The sequence below is a fragment of the Protopterus annectens genome, chromosome 5.part0, assembly GCF_019279795.1.
Source record: "Protopterus annectens isolate FY-2018-M chromosome 5.part0, PAN1.0, whole genome shotgun sequence".
Lineage (NCBI taxonomy): Eukaryota > Metazoa > Chordata > Ceratodontiformes > Protopteridae > Protopterus > Protopterus annectens.
Genome location: NC_056735.1, coordinates 353,894,508 through 353,920,147, shown reverse-complemented (window position 1 = coordinate 353,920,147; position 25,640 = coordinate 353,894,508). Strand labels below are relative to the sequence as shown.

General features: G+C 39.9%; 1 protein-coding gene across 1 annotated transcript in view; it reads right to left on the bottom strand.

Annotated features, from left to right (window-relative positions):
- The window catches only part of ATP6AP2 (ATPase H+ transporting accessory protein 2), a gene marked incomplete in the record, with an annotated part of 523,956 nt that overhangs the window by 339,911 nt on the left and 158,405 nt on the right, over positions 1 to 25,640 (bottom strand). Inside the window, 1 exon segment of the mRNA XM_044072316.1 lies at positions 13,477 to 13,569. Coding sequence (XP_043928251.1) covers positions 13,477 to 13,569 — 93 coding nt within the window.

Sequence of the window (25,640 nt, the reverse complement as noted above, 5' to 3'; positions counted from 1 at the left end):
CACTAAATCTCATGCCTCTCCTTCCCTTGTTTTCTTTCTCCTTTCAAAAGCAAATTCTGATTTTTGTTTTATAATGGATTCAGGCTTTGTCGATTTTCATTCTCTGATAATGTTTCACTTGTGGTTAAAATGTCCTGAACAAGACATACATAAATTTCTATCAGCTTGCTACACACAATTCATATACTTGTCCACATGCACCCCCCTCCCCTCTATCTTGCTCCTAAATCTAGGGACATTAACTGCACACACGGGCAAACCTGATTCTGGACCAGTGGTTTGTCTGATACTATTTTCTTGTATGGCAATGTATCCCAGTACATTTCTCTAGCAGCTTTACAGCTTGATCACTACTTTTCTTTTGCCAGAGTCCTCTTTCTTTCTTTCCTTAGCTTTCCTGTTGACACATACGTGTCAATTTCTGCTGCAGTGAACATGAGAACACTGATGGTCTAGCTGTTCGGAATGGTATACAGTGGTCTATTTGAAGCACCTGCTTTTACTTTATTATCTGCAATAGTCAGACTCTGAAATCCTCTTAAGCCCTTACTGATAATGGCCATGTCACACTGCCCTGGTTCTGTAGGAACAGCTTCTCCTGCTGTGACTCTGTGTATTATGATGTTTACTGTTCAAGCCTTAGTCTTGCAGACCAATGATTGTAAGACATACTGGGTGACTGATTATTACCTAGTGTAGAGGTCTCCCTGATAACATTTCAGCAACTATAAAAAAAAGTAAGAAACTGTATCTTCAGAGATTCACGTAAAAACATGTCATGCTCAAATTATGGTCTGTGCTGTGACGATAATGAATGCTATTCTGCACACACAGTTACTGGTTATATTCTACAGCTACATCAAATCATTGAGTTTGTGCCTCTCTCGGGTTATATTGGTTATGGTTTGTTAAAATAATAACATATCCTTTTTGTAAAACAAATATTCTAGTTAAAAAACCCTTGAAGGTAACTTACACAAATTTCCCTCCAAGTTATAAACACAACCGATATGCTTGTCAACACACACCCCTCCCCAATGTCTAGGTTGGCATCACTGTACATTTCTCTGGTCCCTTTGTAGGTGCAAAACTACTTTTCATTGAGATATTTCCCTTTTTCCACTTAAATTCCTGCACTTAGCTTAGTTGGTGGCACTGCAGTTACTGCCAATTTTTACTACAGTGCTCATGCACGCACTGACCGGTTCCCACACCTGCAACACTGAGCCAGCTTTGTTGCCCTCCAACCCCCATTTCCCCCATGTACTAGCGATTCACTACCTTTAAAACTATCTTGCTCTTCACAGTCTATTCAACAGCTTTTCCTCTTCTTTGTCTAATTTATGACATTTGTGACCATCAAACACTATGAACAAAAATATACCAAATGACATCACCAACTCCTAGAACATTACTAACATTGCTATAGTTGTCCACCATGAGTCATAGGCTTACACTGCAATCCACATCACTGCCCTACAACTTTTCCTGCAATTTTATAACTATCTAAGCAAGGCATGTGACCATTCTCGTGTCAGGTAGATTACCTTTTCCCACTTTCCACTCACAACCTGATGTCCTACACACAATTTATTCTCACTTTAAAAAGTTATTCACACGTAAACCCTCCAAAGTCTACACTTTTCTACTAGACCAGCTGGATTAAAAACCTACACATGCCTCGACAACCGCAGCAGGGCTAGCCACCGAACAACATGAAGACTGGCTCTAGATGATGGTCACTGCTGATGTACAGGAATACATACAGAAAGTGAAACCAGACTGCATCTATCAGCAGAATCCTATCACTGGAATAATTTTACCATAACTGGGTTCCAGTTCCTGTTATCTCGCTGTTTACTTTTGGATTTTGTCTACCCCTACCACATGTGCTAAAATGGGGAAAAAGGGGTTGTGAATGGATGGATTATACATTTATGACTGCACACACTTTTAAGGAAATATTTATACCACTACCTCATTCCACAGACTTCAAGTATTCCCATTTCTTTCCTATCTTCCACACACAAACAACCTGCATACAACTTACATAAACCTTGCAAACTCTACACATTACTCTAGACTATTTTAAAAAGTAACATCTAACACCATTTAAAAGACTATTCACACAGACTTCTTTTTCAATTTCTTACTGTGCAGTTTCACCCCACTTTTCTCAACAAATCTGCTGACTTTCCGCCTGTCAACTTCAATCACTCTTAAAAGTTTTCTGCACTTCACTCCAACTTGCTACTCTTTTTTTTCACCTACACGGATCACAATGTAGGTTTCACCAGTCTTTCATCTCCTTCCCAATAATTCTTTCAGTTCCAAAACACTCACACACTCCCTCAGTACCTCAATGCCCTCAAAAAAAATCAGAGATTTCACCAGCTGTCAGTCCTCTCCCTCCTTTACAATACTCGTTTCGTCCAGCTTTCCCTCATCTAACCCAATCACGCTCATCTCACCCAATCACTATCCTTTTCTCTACACAATTTCTGTGTCAAAGATAACTGATCTAAATTTTTAACCAAGTTCAAACCTGATATTTTCCTTCTCCTAATGGACAATAATCAACCTAACCTTGCCTCCCTCTCCGCTTTTAACTATCCTAAAAACTATCAGGCACAAATTACACCTACTTAATGTTTTCTTATTCTCTTATCTCTGGACTTCACTGAACTCGGTAACTCTTGGCTTAAAAATGCTACCGCAAACTTCTTCACTTTTTTCAAGGATATTATTGCATATTAGACTCGAGATGTAGCAAAAGGAAGAATGGTTGTAGGAGGAAGTCTTCTATTTTTTTACATCTCACCTTAACTAAATAACTTGGAGACCAAACAGACTATGGATTCTAACCCGAAATGGCTCCTAACCCGAAATGGCTCCTGATAAAGATACCCCCAATTAATAAGGATCTTAGCACAGTGCTGGTGACTTCAATCTGATCTTCTTTGGTCCACTTTCAAAAGACATTTAAGCATCTTGATAATCTTGGCCTTGTATAACTTACACTGGAACCACCACCCCCCACCCCCCATGGTAGTTTACTGGCAAGACCTCTGTCTCAGAGATCCATGTCTCAGGTTCATTCCTAACATTTTAACACTGTACAGAGTTTTGCATGCTCTCCCAGTGTCTGCATGGATTTTTTTTCTCTGGTTTCCTTCCACTTTTCAGAAACATGGTGTTTGACTAGCTTCATCATATTGTCCACATACAATACTGTGCAGAAGCAACTGTATTCACCTTTGCTCTGGTGCGATCAGCTGTTTAATAAATTAAACGTCGTGTTTCATTCCAAACACAACCAAACAAACCACACATCTAAATACAAATGAAAAATGTATGACTGGTTTCATTCGGAATACAGAAATGCTTTTGCTCCATGTCCAAAACAGTGATATACATCAGTAATCTTGCATTAGGGCCCATACTAGGGCTAAACTGTTCATGCAGTTGTCTGTGTTCTGATAATGCCCTGTATTCACCTCTTTGCACATCTGTTTAATATACATTTACAGAAGTATGGACATATTAAAAGTTATAAACAAAATTTGCAAAACACTGAACAACTCTCAAAACATAACAGAGGGTACCAGGTATCTGGTGCAGCTCTTCATTTTGATACTAGGACTCATACCGCCATACAACAACTTATACCTCATAACACATTCATATACTGAAGCAGCTACATTATTAAGCTGCATAACTGGTGTTATAAATAATTAGTTTAACAGGTTTGATTGGGGATTCATATACCACAATAGTATTTGGACTATGAATCTTACAAAAAAAAAAAAAAAAGACAATTTCTGATAATCCTGGTAGCTAAAGAGAACATAATATTAGTCTTGCCTTAATGACTTGGTTCACCTTAGGACATCACCACAGTAAGCTAACCTAATGAATTAAAATGCTCTGGGTAAAGACAGTAGTGAACTAATGATACACAAACCCAAACTAAAGTTCTTATCAACTACACAAAGAAGGCTATCAAATGTGACACTGATGACCCTCAAGACCACTATAATGAATCATACATTAATGGAGTCAAAGAACATACAGCTGGAGTAACGGGAAACTATCCACTTTAATAACAAATAACAACATCTAAGACTTGTTTGTATACCGAAAGGTTAACTATGTAAAGCTCAATCATGGACCACTGCCAATCTGTCTCTCTCAAGACAGGAAGTAAGGCATGCTGTTGCGTAACCCTCTCTTACTGGGTCACTGCTGTGTCAGATCACAAAATGACAGGTTGCAGCTCATCCTTGCCCATGTGCAGGGTGAATGCAAATGTGTGCAGCAGAGAATTTGGAGGCCTTGCATGGCTTCTGAATGAAGAAAACTGGTAAGGTGGGATTAAAAAGTTAGCTCCCAGCCATCTTGTGACAAGGATCATATGAGTATGGATCATGGACTTTTGATTATTTGGAGAAAAAAATGGTGAGAGAGCCACAGGCTGCTGAGCTTTCTAGGATGCCCAACAAGAACAGTGCTGCTATAGGCAAAACACAAGTAATCAGATTCAATATTTTAGAAGATTATTTCTTTTGAAATGATTCTGGCAAGCTCCTCACAACAAACACCAGGTTTCATTAACTATCCCATTATTTCTGATTTAAACCACATCTGGACATCATATAGCATGTGACAGCTCAGTTGTTACCTGCCACTAGTCAGCTTCTTGATTTTTAATGTCTGTCTTGTAGTTTAATTGTTCAAGTGTCTATGCTGTATATCTAACAAACACCCAATAATCTATCTTTATTAATAATACATGGAGTTACTAAAACCAAATCTGCATTTCTTAAATTAAGTTGGCTTAATAAAACTAAAATTAAGACTTGTTCTTGTTTATTACATGTTGCATGTCACACAGTACTGAATGCATGAGACAGTATTAATGCCTAAAATTAAGATTTGTTCTTGTTTATTACATGCTGCATGTCACACAGTACTGAATGCATGAGAGTACTAATGCCTTGTGTGCAGCACGTATGTGGTTATAGCAGACACAAGTGTAGTGAAAGACAGGTAGAGTCACTAATCAATCATCTTCACTGAAAACCTTGTACAAGCATTCCTTTTGGAAAATCTTCTAGAACTGAAAAGTAGTACAAATGTTTGCTGGATAATGTGGCAGGAGTTTTGAAGGCTCAGCAAACACTGAATGTCCCTTTTCTTTTCAGCTGATTTTGGAGTTTTTCTCTACAAGCAGCAATGCAAGAAGATAATCTTGGAGGTAAATATCAGTTAAGAAAGAATGAATAAATGAATGCAGGATAATGGTCAACTAACAATGATTTCAGATATACAGAACTGTCAAAACCCACAACACCACACCAAAAGATGAAATCCCCTTGATACTCTAATCCCACACAACCTTTTGAAATAGGTCACCAAAGGGTACAAGGCCAACCACCATCTCAGATTAAAAAAAGAAGTTGAGTACTCGCCATAATTAACCATCTGTGTTGCCCATTATTACTCTTCTTCCTCAACTGTTGACACAGGGTTCAGATCAGACTCTGCTGCTTTTTACAGCTTATGGAACACTGAAAGCTCTTGAGCTCCTTTCTTGCCCATAATGCACTAGTCCCCTACCATACCAATGCACTAGTCCCCTACCATACCTCAGATCTTGTTTGCTGACTTTTAGTGAATATGGAAAAGAACAAATACCAGTATCTGCAGCTCAAACAAAGACCTTTGGTCCCTTTAGTATCATCCAATCCTTCCAGAAGGAAAATTGGTAGGGGGTTAGAGGGAGGGAAGTGGAGGAATAATGAAAATGGACAACACAAATGGAACGTTATGGTGAGTACATAACTTCTTTATCTGATGTTGTAATTTTCATTCTTTTCTCAACTGTTGGGACAGAGTCACCAGCTACCTAATCCCAGGAGGACTCTATGGAAGGATATTCCTGAGTACCACTGAGCTGAAAGCTGCCCCCCTCACAGACCATATCCAATATGTAGTGAGCAATAGAGGTTGCAGCTGTTCAAATATCATCCAAGAAAGATCTGGATAAAAACACTGAAAAGGTTGCCGTTAATCTGGCAGAATGAGCTTTTAGAGGTTTTGGCAAATTCAAACCTGCTCTTTGGTACAGAAATTTAATACAATCAATCAGTTAACCCTTTGGCTAAGGTCACTTCGGTAACTGGCTTACCCAATTTTGAATCTGAAAAGGAGATAAATAGTTGATCTGACTTCCTGAACATTTTTGTCCTGTGTAGGTAAAAATGTAACTGCTGGTCAACATTTAACAAATGCAGCATCTATTTTCCTTTGGTTGAAATACCTGGAAAGAAGACAGGAAGGTTGACAGTTTGATTAACACTGTATTCTGACACCACCTTAGGAAGGAAGAAAGGAAGGGTTAGTCCATAAAGATACCCTATCCATATGAAAAATCAAATGAGGAGGGTTAGAAGATAGGGCCTGAAATTCTGATACCATTGTAGCAGAAGTAATGGCCACTAAAAAGTTAGAAAATTTAATTCACATTTGGCTGATGGTTCAAAGGGAGACTGGGTCAAGGACTGTAAAACTAAATTTAAATCTCAGGGGGAGTTGGGTCTTTATAAGGGGGTCTAAGAAAAGTTCCCTTTACAAAAGCATTACAAAGTTTGAAAGAGGCTAAACATGGATTGTTTACCCCAAAATGAAAATCAGAAATGGCAGCTAGTTGTACTTTAACAGTAAAAAAATTAGCACCTTTATTAAAAATTTTTGCTCAAAACTCTAGAACTTTATGTACGAGTGCTGAAAAGGGGTCACCTTTTCCATTTACTTTTATAAATTTTTCTAGGAGAAGTTTTGTGGGAGTATAAAAGAATGCAGTGAACAAGGGACGAGAGCCTGGATTTTCTTGCTGTTAACTCCAGGCCCGAAACGTCCTGAAAAATTATGTTTGTTCAGTGAGACAGTAGGTTTGGAATTAGAGCCAGAATCCATGGGGGAAGAAGCATGAGGTCAAAGAAAGGGAAAACAAATTTGCCAAGGCCAATAAGGGGCAATGAGGATGACTGTGCTCTTCAATCGAGATGCTTTCTGAAAGAATATTGGGATTAGAGGAACAAGGGGGAAAGCGTAGAGAAGATCTGGGGGCCAATTGTGGAGAAGGGCATCTCTTGGTAACTCCCCCGGTTGGGGACCAGGGCAAAGTACCTGCTGCACTTGTTGAGGGGAGAGGCAAATAGGTTGCAGCAAGGTTGGCTCCATCACGGAATATCTTTTCTGCCACTTTGGAGTTGAGAGACCACTTGAGGCATTAGAATAGACCTGCCTAACTTGTCTGCTATCACATAAGATTTCCTTGGAATGTACACTGCTATCAAATATTGAATGGCTGAGATCACCCACTGCCACACTCTCAAAGCTTCTTGATACAAGGGTATGACTTGGCCTTGTTTGTTGATGTAGCAGACCACTGACATGGTGTCCTTCTGGACTGCAATGGTCCCAGAGGGAAGAGAGTCTTGAAAGGCCTGCAACACTAGAAGGACAGCTCTCATTTCTAGGACACCGATATGCATATTGACCTCTTCGGCGGACCATGTGCCATGGACTGTCTTTCCCCAGAAATGCCTCAACACCCGATCTGGGAAGCATCAGTGGTACTTATGGCCTTGTGCTGAGGATAAGTGAAGGGGTGCCCTTGCATTATCTGATCGGCGTGACTCCACCAAAGAAGGTAATTTATGCAAGTCTGGATTATCTTGATTTAGTTGGATAAGGGTTGATGTTGAATGGATCACTGAGTGCCTACGGTCCAGTGAAGAATTCTCATGTGGTATCTTGCTATCAGAACCAAAACTATCACAGCAGACACTGACCCAGAAGCCTGAAGAATCAACAGAACTGAGAAAGAGGAATTTTGAATGATCTTTCTGAACTGGAATCATATGGTTTTGTACTCTTGGTAATAGAAAGGAAGCTGTCAAGGATACGGTATTGAACAAAGCTCCGATAAACTATTAATATCTGAATTGGTTATAGTCGAGATTTGCTATGATTGATAGTAATTCCCAGGTGGGAGCATAATTGGAGTACATAATGTTGTGCTTTGGTCAGGTGATGCCTGGTCGAAGTGGTTATGAGACAGTCGTCCAAATAAGGAAACACCAGGAATCCTTACAGTCTCAAGGGAGATGTTACTATAGCCATGCAGTTGTGAACACCTTGGGGTTATGGTGAGTCCAAAGGGCAAAGCTCTGAACTGGTAATGACTGGCTCCCAGCCAGAAGCTTAGATATCTTCTGGATTGTCTTTTCATTTTACATGATAGTACAGATCCTGCAGACCTATTGAACACATCCAGTCTTCCTTGTGCAGGAAAGGCAAAATGGACTGAATCACGACCATCTGGAATTTCATGTACTTAACTGATTTGTTCAGATTAGGTTGCTGACATCCAATATTTGTCTACAGTCCCCAGTTTTCTTTGGTACTAAAAAGTTCTGATCTCTGTCTAGTGGGAACCTATTGTATGACTCTTCTCTAGCAGCTTTTTTATTTCTAGACCTGCTGCTTTCCTCTGATTGGGTGGAACACTGGGAATTTTGTTCCCAGTTAAGGGAGGTGAAAGGGAAAATGGTATTATATAACCTCTGGAAATAATCCTCTGCAACCATTATCTTTTGTAAATCTCTAGCCAGGCTCTGGTGCAGGGATAAAACAACCCCTGACTTCCTACAGATGTGGACAATTGGGTCTCATTTCAAGAATGCTGGTAGGGTCTGTAAGAGAAATCTCTGGATCCCTGGTTCTGTAGGCAATCCCGGCCAAGAAGGCAGCATCTTCCATTAGAGTTCCCCCCTATGCCTTTGGGGGAACTATGTTCATGTGGACCAGGGAAAGGACCGTGGGACTTTCTGAACCACATTTTCAACCACCTCATTGATTCCTAGAAAGGTTTCTTTGAGAAGTCCAACAATTCACCCGCTACCAATAGGGTCTTACCATCTTGCTCACACCTGGAAAGTGTCTAACTTTGGAGCCAAAAAAGAACTTCCATTAAAAGGAGCACTGATGAAGGAAGACTTGAAAGGCTCTGCGAAATCACACAGGTGCATCCAGACATGTTTACTAATAGAAATGCTTGATCCCACTGCCCTTGAGGATCCTTCAGCTGCATGTGAAATAAGCCACATGGACGAGTTTGAAATGGACTGTAGGTTAGCCAACTGTAATGCAATAAAGCTTTCTGCCTCAGAAGTAATGGTCCCAGAGAGGGATTTGAGGAGTTCTTTAATCAAATCCCTTTGAAGTCTGATGAAGTGTGCCAAATGGTATAGTGACCGAAGAGCAAAGATCGCTGAAGCGTATACATGCTTCCCAAATCTGCCCAACACCCTATACTTCCTGTTAAGAGGATGAACAGAAGACCATGGCATCAACTGGTACTCTATTGCTCCAAAAATTACTGTACTTGGGTGGTGCCAGAATCCTGTTTGGTCTCTTGAGGACTGGCTCAACAGAGTCAGGTTCTTTCCACACCCATCAAAAGATCAAAGCAATAAGCTCACTGGTGGACGAAGACACCCAAGAAGTAGGTGGATCAGCCCCAAAAGTGTCCAGGAATACTGATTCCTCTTGGGAAGGGTTATCGGCTGACCAACCACCCCTTTGCTTGAGGATCTCCAATTTGTCTCCAAATGAGACCTCATCAGGTAGTGATCTTAGGGACCCTTTCCCCTCATTAAAATTAGTATCATCTGTGAGACTGTTGAGGAGAGTCTAAGTGCCTCCTTTTGCACCATCTCTTCCTACAGCCTTCTTCGGTGGGATGTCCCGGAGAAGTACTGGAAGAAATCAATATACCCTGAGAGGTATCCTGGACACTATGAGCTGGCTCTCTGTGGAGTAGGGAGTTGAGGCTCTTTACACAAAGACAACTGGGTCTGGGAAGTGGGAGTGGATCAAGGTGGATGCATCCTTTCTCTAGCAGGAGAAAAAAACTCTCTCCAATACCTCGAAAGCAGAATGTCTCTTGAAGAAAGAAGTTGATGGCTCCAAGAAAACATGCTTCCAAACTCTTGACTCCTTCCAACCTGAAGGCAAACCACTCAAAACAGGTGTCTGAGAGGAGCAGTCAACGGCAGAGTGTCTGAGGGGTAGAGATGGCTCAGACTATCTCAAAGTCAAATCCACCACACCAGACCTGGCTACGGTTCCAACAGTCATCTAAGCTCCGAGAAGCTCAGAGTCTATCCACTCAGAGATGGTATTGGAGTAGAAGATACAATGAACTTCAGATTCAATATGGATGATTTGGGATTCACGATTCCAAATGCTCCAAAACCAGAGATTGGATTGCAGAAGGAGACAAAACAGGTGGGATAGTACTTATGAAGGTCTCTGGATCTGATAGGGTAGCAACCAGAAGAACCCCCATTTGAATTTGCATTGAGAGAAATTTCCTCCTCATCCTATCCACATCTGTCTTGGTCAAATTTCTGGAGGAAACAATGGAAGAGGTCCTGGAGCTGTGGTGACTCTCCAGGAAAGGAGATGGGAGACAAGAGGTTATTGGAGCCATAGAGTGAGGAATCTAGATCTGAAAAGAGACATCCTTGTGCTTTTTTGGATCCGATGGGGTCAGATCCGAGGTCTTAGAGTTTGGTTCCAAAAAACTCTGATCAGAGGTTTTGTCTTCAGATCCGATAAAGTTGGATTCAATGAGATTGAGGAGGCTGATGGGTCCAAATTACATTTTTTAGCATCCTTATTGCTTTTGAGGATTTGAGCTCCAGATGCCATATCAGATAATGATGATGATGATGGCACTAATCTTCTTAATATAATATTAATGTATTCTTCTGAGCAACAAGGGCCCTTGAATTAATGCCCTTACATATGTCACATATAGAGTTTAAATGGGCTGGGCCTAAACAATACACACAACTCATTTGCATCTGAAAGGGGGATTTTATGGCCACAGACCTTACATAGTTTAAAACCAGACAGCTTTTCTGACATTGCTATGTAAGAAGTAAAGAAAAGGAGAAAAAGGGAAAGACATTTTTTAACTATGAAAAAAATACCAACAATGGTAATAAAAAAACTACCTAAAAGGTAGAGGAACAGAAAGAATTACCAACAATGGAAATTAAGAAAATCTACACTAAAAAGTCTAACAAGGGCAAGAAAGGATAAGTTAAGAGTAAAAAAGTTCTATCAAGTAAAAGATGAGAATTTACAAGGTTATAAAAATAAATTTTTAACTTACTCACTAAAATGCTAGAAACACTCAAGAGCTAACAGCGACCAATGTCTGAATGCAAAAGCAGCAAATGAGATCTGAGGTATTGTAGGGGACTTGTGCATTATGGGTGAGAGGGGAACTCTACAGCTTTCAGTGTTCTCCGAGCAGTAAAAAGCAGCTGAACCCTGCCTCGACGGTTGAGGAATCAATGAAAATGACAACGCCAGAGCCTTCTTTCTAAGCAAACCAAAATAATTCTGCGACAAGGGAAATCTTCCAATATTATCTCAACAAATATCCATAAAAGGTCAGCTCTGTACCACTGACTTCCTTGTTAAATTCAATACCGTCCCACAACTACCATGTGAAGCTTCCCCTTATTCTTCTCAACATCTCTCCACTCACCCATTCATCCCAACATTTGACTTCAGACAGACCAGTACAAGTGACACAATCTTCCCAGGATGCCCCACCAGGATCAGATGCTGCTTCATCTTCTAGGGTGACTATTCACTTACAAACCATATTCTCCATATCTAGAATCCCTCTGCTACTCAAAACATAATGCACAGCATTTGGAAAACTACCATAAAATCAATTCTCTACCAAAGCAACCCTCTACCAAAGCAATCCAGGCTTATAAAGGTCTTAATTTTTAATCATTTTTATTCTACCAACCCTAGGTAAAACTACTTGAAAAATTAATCTACATGCAACTCTTGAATTATACATTTAACAATACCATCTTCTGTTCACAAAGCAACATGGACTCTGAAAAAAAACTAATATTATGACCACATTCTTGTCCCTAACTGGTGAGATTCTACTTGACGAGGCAACATTTGTGATGCAGTATTTATTGATCTCAAAAGATTCAGATATCATGGATTACTCCATTCTTAACAACTTGGCAGAAATGGCTGTTGACTGTTGCCTCCTCCTGGTTCCAAGACTTTCTAAACAACAGGCTATTCAGAGTCATGACTGGCCCTTCCTACTCTACAGATGCTTCATTACTCAAAAGTGTTTTGTAAGGTTCCATTCTCTCTCTCTACTTTCCCGGTCTTTAAAAAACAAAAAAACTAATAACCTACTCCATCTTCCTCAGACTCTCCATGCCAATAGCATGGTTACTTTTAGGTCAAGCCCCTTGTAAACAGATGTGCAAGCCCAACACTTTTAGGTCAAGACCCTTGTACACTGACATGCAAGCACAACAACAAAATTCTATCCAATTGGGTTACCTACAACAAACTACTTTTAAACTCATCTAAAACAAAGACATGCTTTTTAGAACAAAAAAAAATGCAATGGTACCTAATCATTTAATATCAAAGACACCAACAATATTCCAATCCAAACAGCAACATCATTCAAAAAACTAGAAATTTGTTTGTTCCAATCTCTGAGCTTTTAATTAGACATTGAGCAAACTAGGTATTAAAATTAAATTACCTATTCTTCTTTGCTCAAATGATCTCTCAGTGTCCATCTTTAGCAGCTAGATCCACCATAGGCAAATTAATCCTATTTGCTTAGCTGGAATAAGTCTTCCATTAGTAGCTACAGCCTCCAGTAAAAGCATGAAGGCCTTACAACATACATCTTGCCTTACAGACGCTGAAAATAGGAGCAAACGATCTTGAAAAGTTATAGAATTCAAATAAAAATTTGGAATCCAATTAGCATACAATATGAATACTAAATAGCACATAAAACTCTTCCCGCTTCCAGCAGGAATGTAAACTACTACTTAGAAATAAGTGTCTAAAAACAGAACGACAAAAATGATGGAAAACTAACACATTATCAAAAAGACAGTGTAAAATATTTTTAACTTTAATGAACTGCACTACAAAAGTTTAAGAAATAGTGAGCTACAAGATGTGTGCCCTCTTTCTTTAAATTACTGTTGTCACGAGTATGTTGGTCATGTAGTGTGTGGCATTCTGAATACTACACAGCTTCATAAATCATGTGATGAAGGGATTCGCAAAACTGAGTGAAAGGGTTGATTAAGCCTGAAAACATGGACCGACTTCCAGTAATAGGAAAATCTCTGCAGAGGTAAATCAGGCCTGAAAATTGGAACAATCTTCCAAAATAGGGACAGTTGAGAGATCTAACATGATTTTGATTTTATCACCATATCCCATAGATGTGGGCATCACTCTGCAGTTACAGTTTGGCATTGTGGATTGTTAAATATAGAATTCTTTTCTACACCTGGAAAACAAAAAACATACCTCTTCACTTGGTGCCAGCTGCAAAACCACTGGAACTTCTGGGAACAGTGAGTGGATGGTATTTGCAACACTATCCAAAGTAAATGGAACAGCCTACAAAATAAATTAATGCGTTAGCTGGAATGTCACACAGACACTCTTACTGCAAATGCTAGGCTTCTCACAGTTTCAAAATATTTACTTCTAGTATACTGACAAAATCTTAAATCCACTTTGTCACATCCTGTTTATTGAATGGATCATGTAACTCATTCTATGCACATTAACTAGGTGCCATTACATTGTGGTACAAACTTCAACATAAAAAAACACTGAAGCTTGATATACTACTACTGACTGTAAGGGTGGTAAATCTCAAAATCTCAGGAACAAGGAATAATTCTTTCACCCCCATGGCTGAAGGACCTTAGATTTAGTATATTTAAAGGGGTGGTGGGGGGGGGTGCAACATCCTTCCCTGTAAGGCTGATATTTTTTCCACTGTAAGCACAATCTGTGTTCAACAGCATAAAGCCATAAATTCAAGCTGTGCTTGTGATGCACAATTTAATTAAAATTTCTAAAAAAAAATCAAAGTTGGGCTAAATTAGGTATAGACTATTATATCACTACATTATAATTACACTGTATGTCTGGACAAAAGCTATAATGTTCTGAATGTTTAACTACCACCTTTTAATAACAAAATTCCAAATGTGCATCTTCAAACCTCTATTCTTGAACATAACCATTGTTCGCATGGGAACAACCCAGCCAGATAAAATGCATGTAGCAGCAAACAAGCCGTACCCAACACACACAGACACCTTGTATTGCCCATGACAGGAGTATTAGAGAAGGAAAACCAGTGTTTGAGCCATGGCCCCAAAGATCAGACAAACAGATTTACAAACGTGACAAAATCTATACCTATAGGACTACATCACAGCATGCATAAAATCAAATCTCAGCGTATGATGGTTGAACATGCAGTAGCTTCATTAAGGGAGAACATAATGCATCAAATTATTTGCCAAACATCACAGTACATCATACATTTGCTGTAAGAATCTACCTCTACACAAACGAGATAGATGGCCTTTTCATGCCTACTTCATCCCATTGATTATTCACATCTATGTAGTCTAGCACACAGACCTTTGTATCTACAACACAAGTGTGTAGGAACACAGGAATAAAGGAACAATACTAGGTACACAATCACAGGAACCATAATATGTTTAGCCATATACATATTTGAGTGATCACACTTAGTTTTTGCCAGCTTTCATCAAGCAGAACACACAAATTTTACACCAGGGTTATCAAGAGTCTACCCATCCAATGAGCAAGTCTACCCTTAAAGGCAAAGCAATACTTAGCATGACTAGTACTGGTAACTTACTTCATAGGGTGGGACTACATTAATTTAGAAATCTACCCCTCTAGCAAGTCTTATTTATGTATTGGTGTAGATTTAGATCCCTAAGGGTGCTTGTAGTGGCACAGGTTTTGTGAAGAAATAACAGGTCAAACAGGACTGGATCTTTCACCGACTGAAAGAGCATCACCTCAGAGAAGCTGGTAATCTACCAGGTATAAGGAGAGTTGTGCTAATCTATCAAGGAATTTGAAGGATTTAAGGCCTTTAATTTCCTTGTTTAAAAATCAATGAGACCTTTCTATTTGACAGATATGCCTGGATTTGAACATACCAAAAGAGGCCCTGTATTCAACCATGGCTCCGATAAGGGATGAGCTCAATGGTTGAGATGATTTCTTTGATCTTGAAGATATTTCTTTGGAAATTAGGTCAGAAAGGACTGCCTGACTATGGTGGAAACATGAGGATCAAATCCACCATTAATATACTATACTATACTATAGTATAGCTTGCTAAGAGGTGACTTGTGTCTAGCATACAAGGCATTCTCCGACCCACTACTGATGGATTAACTGCACATCAGCAAGTCAAACGGAATTAGAAATACTTGGTTTAGGGATCTTACCCTCTTCTGCAGCATCAGTAGAACCTCTTGGAGGGACAGGTATCTCTCTCAGGGGATACTGCTGCTCTGGAACAGACTCCCCATCCACATAAAACAAAGCTCATCCCTGCCCATATTCAAGTGCAACTTAGATCTATGGATTGAGAACAGGAAAGTTTACCACAGGACTGCCCACTTTATTACTAATGGACAGAGGCACATCTAAACCCTCAAACTGTCTACGGTATTACCGCAGTTATTCTCATTAGGGGTAATATACAATCATCTACCATGGGATGGGCAAGGCCAATACCTTTAAAAAAAAAAAAAGAGGATAGGTTAATTTGGGCAAAAAAAAGGGAAACTGGCTGGTCTTAAAATGGTCTGAATGGGCAGCTAGCCTTGGACTTGCCTATGAACGAAAAAAAGTTGTCTACACAAGTCCCCAAATCTATTATGATCACATCTGTCTGCACAATTTCTAACATATGAGGAAAGCTTAACTTTTTTGCAGAATGCTACTAGACTGCACTATTTTTTGTATTTAGAAATTTTAGCTTCCCCAGGATGGGTAAGCTGGCAATGGATTTTCACTCTCATCCTCCTAGTCAAACTTGGTTTGGCCAGTTCACAGTCAGGCATTTATTCCTCTAGCCCTGAAGCCAGAGCAAATTTTTTTTTTTTTTTTTTTTTTTTTTTAACATCTTCACTCCTGGAGACATGTGCTCTACGTTGTTTCCTGGGATCCATAAAGTACATAAAAGCACCATTCACCTACAACAGAATGCCACACACAAACAAACCTGAAGACCCAAACAACGAAAAATAAAAAGGATGACAGAAGGAAGAAGCTTCTACCCATTGGGCACAAATATAATGTTAAGCATTTACTGTTAAAAAGGGAGAGTTCTCACGTAACCATCCTATGCCATATTATGTCCATATTCTGGTTCTTCAAGTAACCATAATTATTGAACAAAACAAAATATAAATTCACAAGTTTGCTGGAGGACACGGTCAGCAGTCTCTTCATAACTGCCACAGCAAAAACTTCTCCCGGTTTTAGGCTGACAATTCAATCTGCAATACTTGCTGAACAAGGGACTGAATTAGCAGATGATGGCCTCACACAGACAATATGCAATGACACCCCTCTGGAATGCAGTAGCAAATGTTGCTCTGGTGGAACACGCCCTCAGTGTCTCTTGTAAAGGCTTGTTAGAGGAAACAAAACAAAACGATGTAGATGAAAAGCCAGTTACAAAACAGTTTGCTTTCCCACAGAAGCCTCTAATGGCCTCACTGCCTGCTATCCATTAGCCATCCTATGACAAAAGTGGCTCACTCATCTCTCCCCCCAACTGTATGAGGGCTAGCCACAGGTAGTCATCAGGGCTTTTTATTACTTATGCCTTAATCCTCTATTCCCACAGTGACCCTATTGGGCATACCCTGTTCCAGCTACAGCATTTGCTACGTAGTGCACATGTCCCATCACATCCCAATTGCTACTGGCAAGCACGCATGTACTGACAAGTGCACTTAGCCTGCACCTAGGTGTCAGTACAACTTCAAACCTCCCTCCCAACAACACCACAAAGATGGGGGAGTTGATAATGGCTACTAGCTCCCAGCCTCACCATCTGGCTCCTCCAGTATCACAGTCTCTAGACAAACTTGGGTTGCTTATTTCATAATTCGACATTTATACCTCTAGACCATGCAGGTAGAGTATTTGGTTTAATTTTATAACATCTTCACTCCTGGAAATAGATGCTATATATTGCTTCCTGGACTCCATATAGTGCAAGATCCTCATTCTGGGATTCCAAGGCTGAGGATAAAAGGATGACAACTGGATGTTTTGATTCAAAACAGTATCAGAGACCATCTTTCACATAAACCTACAATAGGCAGACAAATCCATTCTACCCTTTTAAAAAACTACCAGTGAAGAACATGTAGCCTTGCAGCTTTACTACCTCTTTTTACCTGAAATGGTAGCCACTAAAAATACAGTCTTTTAGGAAAGACTTTGGAGGAACACAAACAATAACTCATTGGACAGCACAAGAGAGCTATGTTCTGGAGGTCAACACAGGCTACAATGTTTTTAACAGCCTCTCTCTGCCAGCTTCATATCAAAGTTACTAATATTGTTAAGTACAGGAATCACCATAGCCAACACACAGCTTGCTTCTCACTTGATCTTTCAGTGTGATGGCCTATGTATGTTATGGCCAAGATGACGACACAACTCAGGTAAGGCAATGCATTACCAAATAAAGTGTACATAAAATGCATTTGTAATGAAGCTAGAAGAATTTATTAGCAAAATTATGATTACAAGGAATGTCAACACCATCTTAGACAGAAGGCTTAACGTGTAGCTCTCCCTTAAGCATAAAAATAACAAAGGGAAGAGAACCAGTGAAGGTTCTCATGAAGACTTGATAGACAAGTCCAAGCAAAGAGTAAGCAAGTCGAGGGTATGCAATCTAGGCAAAGCTACAATGTTGGACTAAAAAAAAAAAAAAACACTTTTCACTTGTGCATCCCAGGCTGCGAGTTTCAGGCTTCTTAAAGAATTCAAACAACTTGTACAAAGAAAGAAAACATTAGAAATTAGCTTGTGAATAGTCAGACAAACATTTCACAGGGAGAGCTGAGCAACAGGTCCAGCTGTTGAAAAAAAAAAAAGATCCCTCTTGTGTAGTATCCAGAGAGTCTAAAAGGACATTTCTAGAAAAGGGCAGAATTATGCCAGTCATGGCCAACTAAGGAAGGATTATTATTTCTTTTAAAACACTTTGACTGAATTACTACTTTTAACATACGCACATTTCCAGTTATATATTAAGAAAAAAGTATACATATTAAATTGTTTACAGTTACAAATGTTGCACATCACATATATTCTTTTGTACAATACAATTCAATCCAATCCAATATTACATAAATTGGTCAATTCCGGTCTTCATCTCATTCTTCAAAAACATTTTGTGTGTGTAATGTTCCTATAATTTCTATTTTTTTTCTACATAATTTACTCCTACCATTTTCTAATGATCCCATTTCCAGTTCTTTTATCTCTGTTACAATATTCACTACTTAAAGTGCAGTTAGTTTAGACTTTGATTTCCATTTTGTAGTAATTGCTTTTTTGGTAGCCACAAGAATTAAAATAAGGCCTTGTCCCAACTCAAAAGAATCATTTCCATTGTTACACCCACTTGCTCACCAAATGTTTCTGACAGCACTTTACTGAGAGTTTTTAAAGTCTGCCTACTCATTACACTCCCAAAACATATATTTTGGATACTTCTTTCTTCCCCCTCACACCTCCAACATTTGCCACCTACTAGTAGAAAAATTCTATGGAGTCTGATTGGGACATAAAATACCTATGCAAACACTTCAAAGCAAAAATCTTCGAGTTTATTGCTTACTTGGGAGCCATACATATGTCCTCCCATTGTTTATTTGCAAATTGTTAATCCAGTCTCTCTTTTCAATCTTTAACCTTCTCTGATTGATTCTTATAGTTCTCGTGGAATTTTTAATATGCCTTAATAATTATCCCTGTTTTTTTTATTTTTATTTTATTTTTTTTTAACAGCAGCTACTGTTCTAGATTCAACTAAAAACACTGCTACTGCAGGTTTTTCACTTGGTAAAGGATAGGGGAATCCCCTTTGCCTGTACTCCGATATTACTCCCTGATAGGGAAGGCAGTCTCTAGCCTGCAGTCCAATTGTCTTCCTGGCCTCTTCCTATTCTATTACTCTTCCTTCTCTAATTATATGCTCTTCCTTCTCTAATTATATGTTCACAATACCTTGGTTCCTTTGCCCGTCTCCTCAGTAAATTTCACTCTCCTCTTGTCTATTCGCTGTACCCTAAATGCAGGGATCCCTAGCAACATAATCTTCTTTCTCCATTCCCATGTCAGCTTAGTTCTTAGAATACTTTCTGCTACATTAGGAATATAATATTCTGTACGATATAGACAGTATACAATATTCAGGTGCTGACTTGTTGGAACATCGGCTAAATTCTTGGCTAGGCTTGTAAGGGCCTCAAGGCCAACAGCCTAGTAAAGTACAGTTGTGTACACTTACCATAAATGTAGATGTTAGAGTGTATTCACTGTTGCGGTCATTACATTTAGGTAATCTGCTGGCAGGTTGCCCTCAGTCGGCCTGATTAACAAAGTCTTTGGTCCTGCGTTGGTTGCTGTCCCTTCTCCCATGATGTCAGGTTGTCAAGTGTATAAAACATGCAGCCGACATCATTACATCAGTTTTTCTTGCCCCAGATGTCAGGTGCCCCCCAAATGGGGAGCAAAATATATAAATAATTTTAAACACAAAAATATATACCTCCAAACAAAAGCAAATACACCAAAAAGGCTTCAAGTGTAGAAAAATAAAGGAGAGGCATAAGTAAGAGAAAAAACAGGGGGCTGGAGGGAGGGTAACCAGGACTGCAACAGTGAATACACTCAAACATCTACATTTATGGTAAGTGTACACAACTGTACTATGTTCTTCGTGTTTCACTGTTGCAGTCATTACATTTGGGTAGATTCCCAAAGTTAAAGTTGGGAGGATGGATTTATACAGAATTAGGACCGTCTATAAGGCCCTGCAAAACAGCAGTGGCAAAGCCAGCTCTGGATTTAGAGAAAATTGGTAAGTGATAGTGCTTGGTGAAAGTATGAACTGAACTCCAGCTAGCAGCTTCTAGAATATCCCTGGTAGGAACACCTCTGAGAAAGGCTGTAGAAGTAGATGCAGCCCTGGTGGAATGGGATCTGATCCCCTGGGGGATAGGTTTTCCAAGGTGCTTATAGCAGAAATGAATGCAATGGCTTATCCATTTGGAAATGGTTTGCTTTGAAATAGCCTTCCCTCTGCCCCTGCAGCAAATGCTACCAGCAGTTGTTCAGATTTTCTTCGAGATTTAGTCCTGTCCAAGTAAAATCTAAGTTGTCTGTGTACATCTAATGAATGCAAAATCCGCTCCCCTTTGTTCTGTGGATTGGGAAAGAAAGCTGGCAAATGAATGGACTGAGCCACACTGGATACCACCTTGGGCATGAAGGATGGATTGGTCCTGAGAGACACCCTGTCTGCATGAAAGATGATGAAAGGCTCCACTGCCATAAGAGTCTGTAATTCAGAAATCCTTCTAGCCGAAGTGATTGCTAAAAGGAAGGCTGTTTTCCAGGAAAGGAATTTTAAGTCTGCCGTAGCAGCTGGCTCGAAAGGAGGTAGAGTGAATTTTTCCAATACAAAGTTAAGTTCCCAGGCAGGGGTTGGAGCTCTCCTGGGTGGCCTTAGGTTTTTGGCCCCTCTGAGATACTGCTTTAAAAGAGGATGAGAGAAGAGGGGGTTCTGTGTTGTAATGAGCAGAAATGGCTGAGGCATGGATTTTTATGGAAGGAAAAAGATAGGCCCTTGTGAAGCATCTCAGTTAAATATTGCAAAATCTGAGGTAAATTGGGCACTGCTGTGGTCATCCCCCGAGACTGATTCCAGGCACAGAATCTTTTCCATTTGTTAGCATAAGATTTTCTGGTACTAGGTCTTCTCGCCTCCAAAATGACATCCATCACAGGTTTGCTGAGGGATGCCAAGGGAGAATTTAAGTGATTAGCAAAGCTTCAAGACTCAATGTTTGGAGCTGAGGGTGCAAAATTTGGTTGTTCTGTTGAGACAGTAAGGAAGGTGTCTGAGGCAGGTGCCATGGAGAAAGTTGTGACAGACTGAGTAGGAGTGAGTACCAGTGTTGGCGAGGCCAGTCTGGAGCAAGCAAAATCATCTTTGGTTTGTCCTGTTTGACTTTCAGTAGAACTTTGGAGAGCAAAGGCAGAGGGGGAAGCATAGACTGATAGGTTTTCCCAGCTGAAGGACAGAGCATTCACTTTCCAGGCTTTTCTGTAAGGAGTTCTTGTGCAAAATTTGTCCAACTGGTAGTTCTGGGATGAGGCAAAGAGATCTATGTCTGGGCTCCCCTATTTGCGTGTCAACATGTTGAAAATCCGTGGTTCCAGTTTCCATTCGTGTGGGTCCATGATATTTCTGCTTAGATCGTCTGCCAAAATATTCAGTTTTCCTGGCAGGAGTTGGGCTTGTAGTTGTACTTGATAGCTCAAGGCCGTGTTCCACAATGCCATGGCTTGTCTGCAGAGGGGGTAAGAATGTGTACCCATCTGCTTGTTTATGTACCACATAACTGTGGTGTTGTCCATCTTTACCATTAGTTGCCCTGGATGAAGATAATCCTTGAAGGCTGTCAGTGCTTTCTGTACAGCTAGCATTTCTTTGTGATTGATATGAAGGTGCATTTGATTCGAGCTCCATTTGCCCTGAATGCACTTCCCTGCCAGATGAGCCCCCCATGCATAGTCTGATGAGTCTGTAGTTAGGGTTTGGGTGGCAGGGGATGGTGTGAATGGCAGTCCCTTGTTTTGGTGGCAGGCCTCTGCCCACCAAAGGAACTCTAGTTGCAGGCAAGGTATGATAGGAATCATTGTTTCCAGGCTGTGAGAATATTGACTCCATAAACTTTAAGTACCACTGAAGTTTCCTCATATGCAGTCTTGCATATGGAATTAGAAGAATGCAGGAGGCCATGAACCCCAAGGCTTGCAGTATTTGTCTTGCTGACAGCAGGGTTTTTGTGGCCAACTGTTTGAAGTAAGTCACCAACTGAATTTGCTTTTCTGGCGTAAGGTAAGCCATCTGGGCAGTTGTATTCAAGCTTGCACCCAGGAATGTTATTTTTTGAGAGGGTACTATTTGTGATTTCTTTTCGTTTATGGTGTACCTTAGACAAGTTAGAACCCTTTTTACAAACGCCAGATGTTTTAGAAGAATGGCCTTGTTTTCTGCCTGAATTAGACAATCGTCCAGGTATGGATATATTTGAATATTTCTTTGCCTGAAAAATGCTATTACTGGAGCCAGGCACTTTGTAAAGACCCTGGGCGCAGTAGATAAGCCAAAGGGCAGTGCAGAGAACTGATAATGCAAAAAGCCTGCTTTGAAGCGGAGGTATCTTCTGCAAGATTCCTTGACTGGGATATGCAGGTATGCCTATTTTAGATCTAGAGTTGCCAACCATGCATCTTTGCCTAGCATAGGAAGTAACTGGTGAAGAGTCAGCATCTTGAATTTTGGAATGTCCAGAAAGTAGACAAGTCCAAAATTGGACGCCATGAGTTGTCTTTTCTGGGTACCAGGAAAAGTCCGACATAGAAACCTTGTACCTTTTCTTCTTCTGGTACTAGTTGAATAGCCCCCATGTTTAAGATGGAAAGTACTTGTTCTGAGCCTCTGCCCACTGATTTGGATGCAGGTCTGGCCATCTGCTTGGAGTTGGCAACGTGTGGAAATGAAACCTGTATCCCTAGGACACTATTTAAAACCCATTTGTCCTGGGTTATAAGTTGCCAGTTTTTTGCATGAAGTGCCAGTTTTCCCCCCAAAGGGGCGGCTAAAAAGTAAGTGCTTGGTAATTCTAAGGGAAAGTCATTGAGACTGTTTACCATAGGGAGGTGTCTTGTTGCTTCCAGATTTGGAAGAGGAGGCACCCCATTGCTTAGTTCTGAAAGTCCCTTGGGACTGAAACTTGGTGGTTTTGCCATGTCTGGGTCTGGCTTGAGTGGCTCTTGAAGGAACTGGAAAGGACCAGTTTAGTAGGCCAGTGCCTACTAAATCTTGGAGGTTGTACTTGTAAGAAATCTTTCACAGTCTGCATAGATTTAGCCTTATCTTCCATCTTTTTTTAGAACTTCTTCAGCCTTATTGCCAAAGAGATGGTCCTGCGGCAAAGGAGCATCCAACAATTTTGCTTTAACATGATCAGGCAGAGATTGCTCCTTAAGCCAAGCTTGCCTTCTAAGCACAGACCCAGTAACAGCAGCCATGTAAGAGGCCTCCAAAGAATCAAAACCAAATTGCAAAGTATGTTTTCCAACTTACTCTGCTGAATGCAATAAATCCTGTAAATCTTTATTTTCCACAATGTCAGAAATCAACATTTTCTGTTTAAGCAGTCCCATGATATGCTGCTGATATTTTAGCATATGGAATTGACAGTTTAAAGCCCCGATTGCCAAGGTTGCAGAAGTATAAACCTTCTTACCCCATCTATCCGGTGCCCTGGAACCTCTATCAGAAGGGGTAGGATGTTTAGCAGTAGAAGCCTTAATGCCCTTGGGGCCTTGAGAAATGGTTTCAGGATCCGCAACAGGATTTTTGAAAAGGGATTTGTGGGAGTCAAGGACCCTGTAGTATCTGTCTGACTTACAAGGAGTCGGAGGCAGAGAATCAGAAGCCATACTAGATTCTGAAAACACATAAATCAACAATGACTAGTACAGGAGGTATAGCCAAAGGCCTATGCTGAGGAAGAAAAATAAAATCCCTAAGCCTCTTTTTGGATTCAGAGAAATCCTGACTTTCCCAGTGGAAATGTTCCCTTAAAGTATGTAAAGTTTCCCCAAAAGAAAAATCCTCAGGGGGAGAAGCAGAAGGAATGGAATCCTCTGCATCAGAGTCCTCATAAGTAGGTATAGACAAATCCTGTTCATTATAAGAGTTAGAAGAAATAGAATCCTGTTCAGAAGATTCAGTCAGGTTCAACCCTAGGCCTCTTTGAAGGTGGTGGTTGGCTATCCCTGATTAACTAAATCTTCAGCCATTCTGATAATTTGTGTTTTTAGGCATAGGGGCCTGCACATGTGGCCTAGGAGTTAGACACAGATCGAGATTTTGGCCTTAATATTGAAGATGGCGTCAGTTTAATATACAAATCTGTAGGCCTGAATACACCCTCAGAAGCCGGTGCCTGCACAACTGCTCCGGACCCATCCAAGGTAGAGACATCCGCGGGTTCCATAATTTTAGTATCTTGCGGCATACCAGACTCTGAATGGGTCTCAGTAAAGGCCTGCGAATCACAAGTAGTGGGTATCGGGCTGCGAAAGCACCTCACTAAGTTCCGGAAAACTGGCGACTGGCTTAGGAGAAGCGTTGTCTGCAGTTTTGGACCTCAGCGGCCTGTCTCTGTCTGTGTTTTTTTAGGTATTCCGGTAGTCTGATTGCTAACCGACATAATTTCTTGATAATTAAACAGTGATCCAAAATATTTAGAAGCAAAAATGTACCGACGACAGATAGTGCGCTGATTAATGTAGAATATGGATGGTCAAAGCATGTGTTCAAAGGAAATAGAGTATGTGAAAAACCTGTATGTGTTGATTTGAACTATGAACTATTAAGTAAACTGTGAATAGTGGAAAAGTACTGAAAAACAGAGCCTGTCTGATGGCAGGAAATGTGCCTTATATGGAAGTGTATCAGATTTTCTTTCTCTGCCTAGAGATGTAGTAATGTGAACTGCTTCAAGCCTACAGGTAAACCACTGATTGGTTAATTGTCTTTTGTACTATTTTAATTGGTCTAGTTTATATTTTTGTACTGTAAGCAATATCACCAGCATATAAGCTTATGCACTCCTTTGTTCGGGGAGTCTCCCTGGTACTTTCCAATAGGCTTTAATGAAGCTTTCGGGCTCTCAACCCTTCATCAGCATACAACATTATACATTTTATCACATTTAAATAGAGGAGACAATTAAAATCACATGACCAAACCAACCAATAAAGCAAAAAAAATAAAGAGAACATTAAAAGGGAAATACATATACTTCTCACAAAAATTATATACAAGGGTTTTTTCTTAAAAAATATACCATAATAATTTACTTAAAACTATTTATTATAACACTACCTTAGTTAATATACTATAAATTACTCATTTGTCGCTTAACTAGTACAGGTTTAATACTAGTAGTATTATTTAATCCAGGTAAGGTGTCAGCCTGTAACCTTATTATCCATTCTAACTCCCTTAGTTCTAAAAGGTTATTAACATCACCCCCCCCATACCCACTTGTATTACGTCTATACATCTAAATTTAAAACTATGTGCATTAAACTCATGTATATGCTTATATAAAGCATTAATTTGTATTTTTCTACTTACCTCAGATCTATGTTCAATTATGCGATCTTTAAGCCTACGTATAGTCTTTCCTACATAAAATGCCTGACATTGCATACAAGTAGCGAGGTAAACTAATTTCATAGTGTTACAATTAGCATTACAATAAAACTGAAATTTC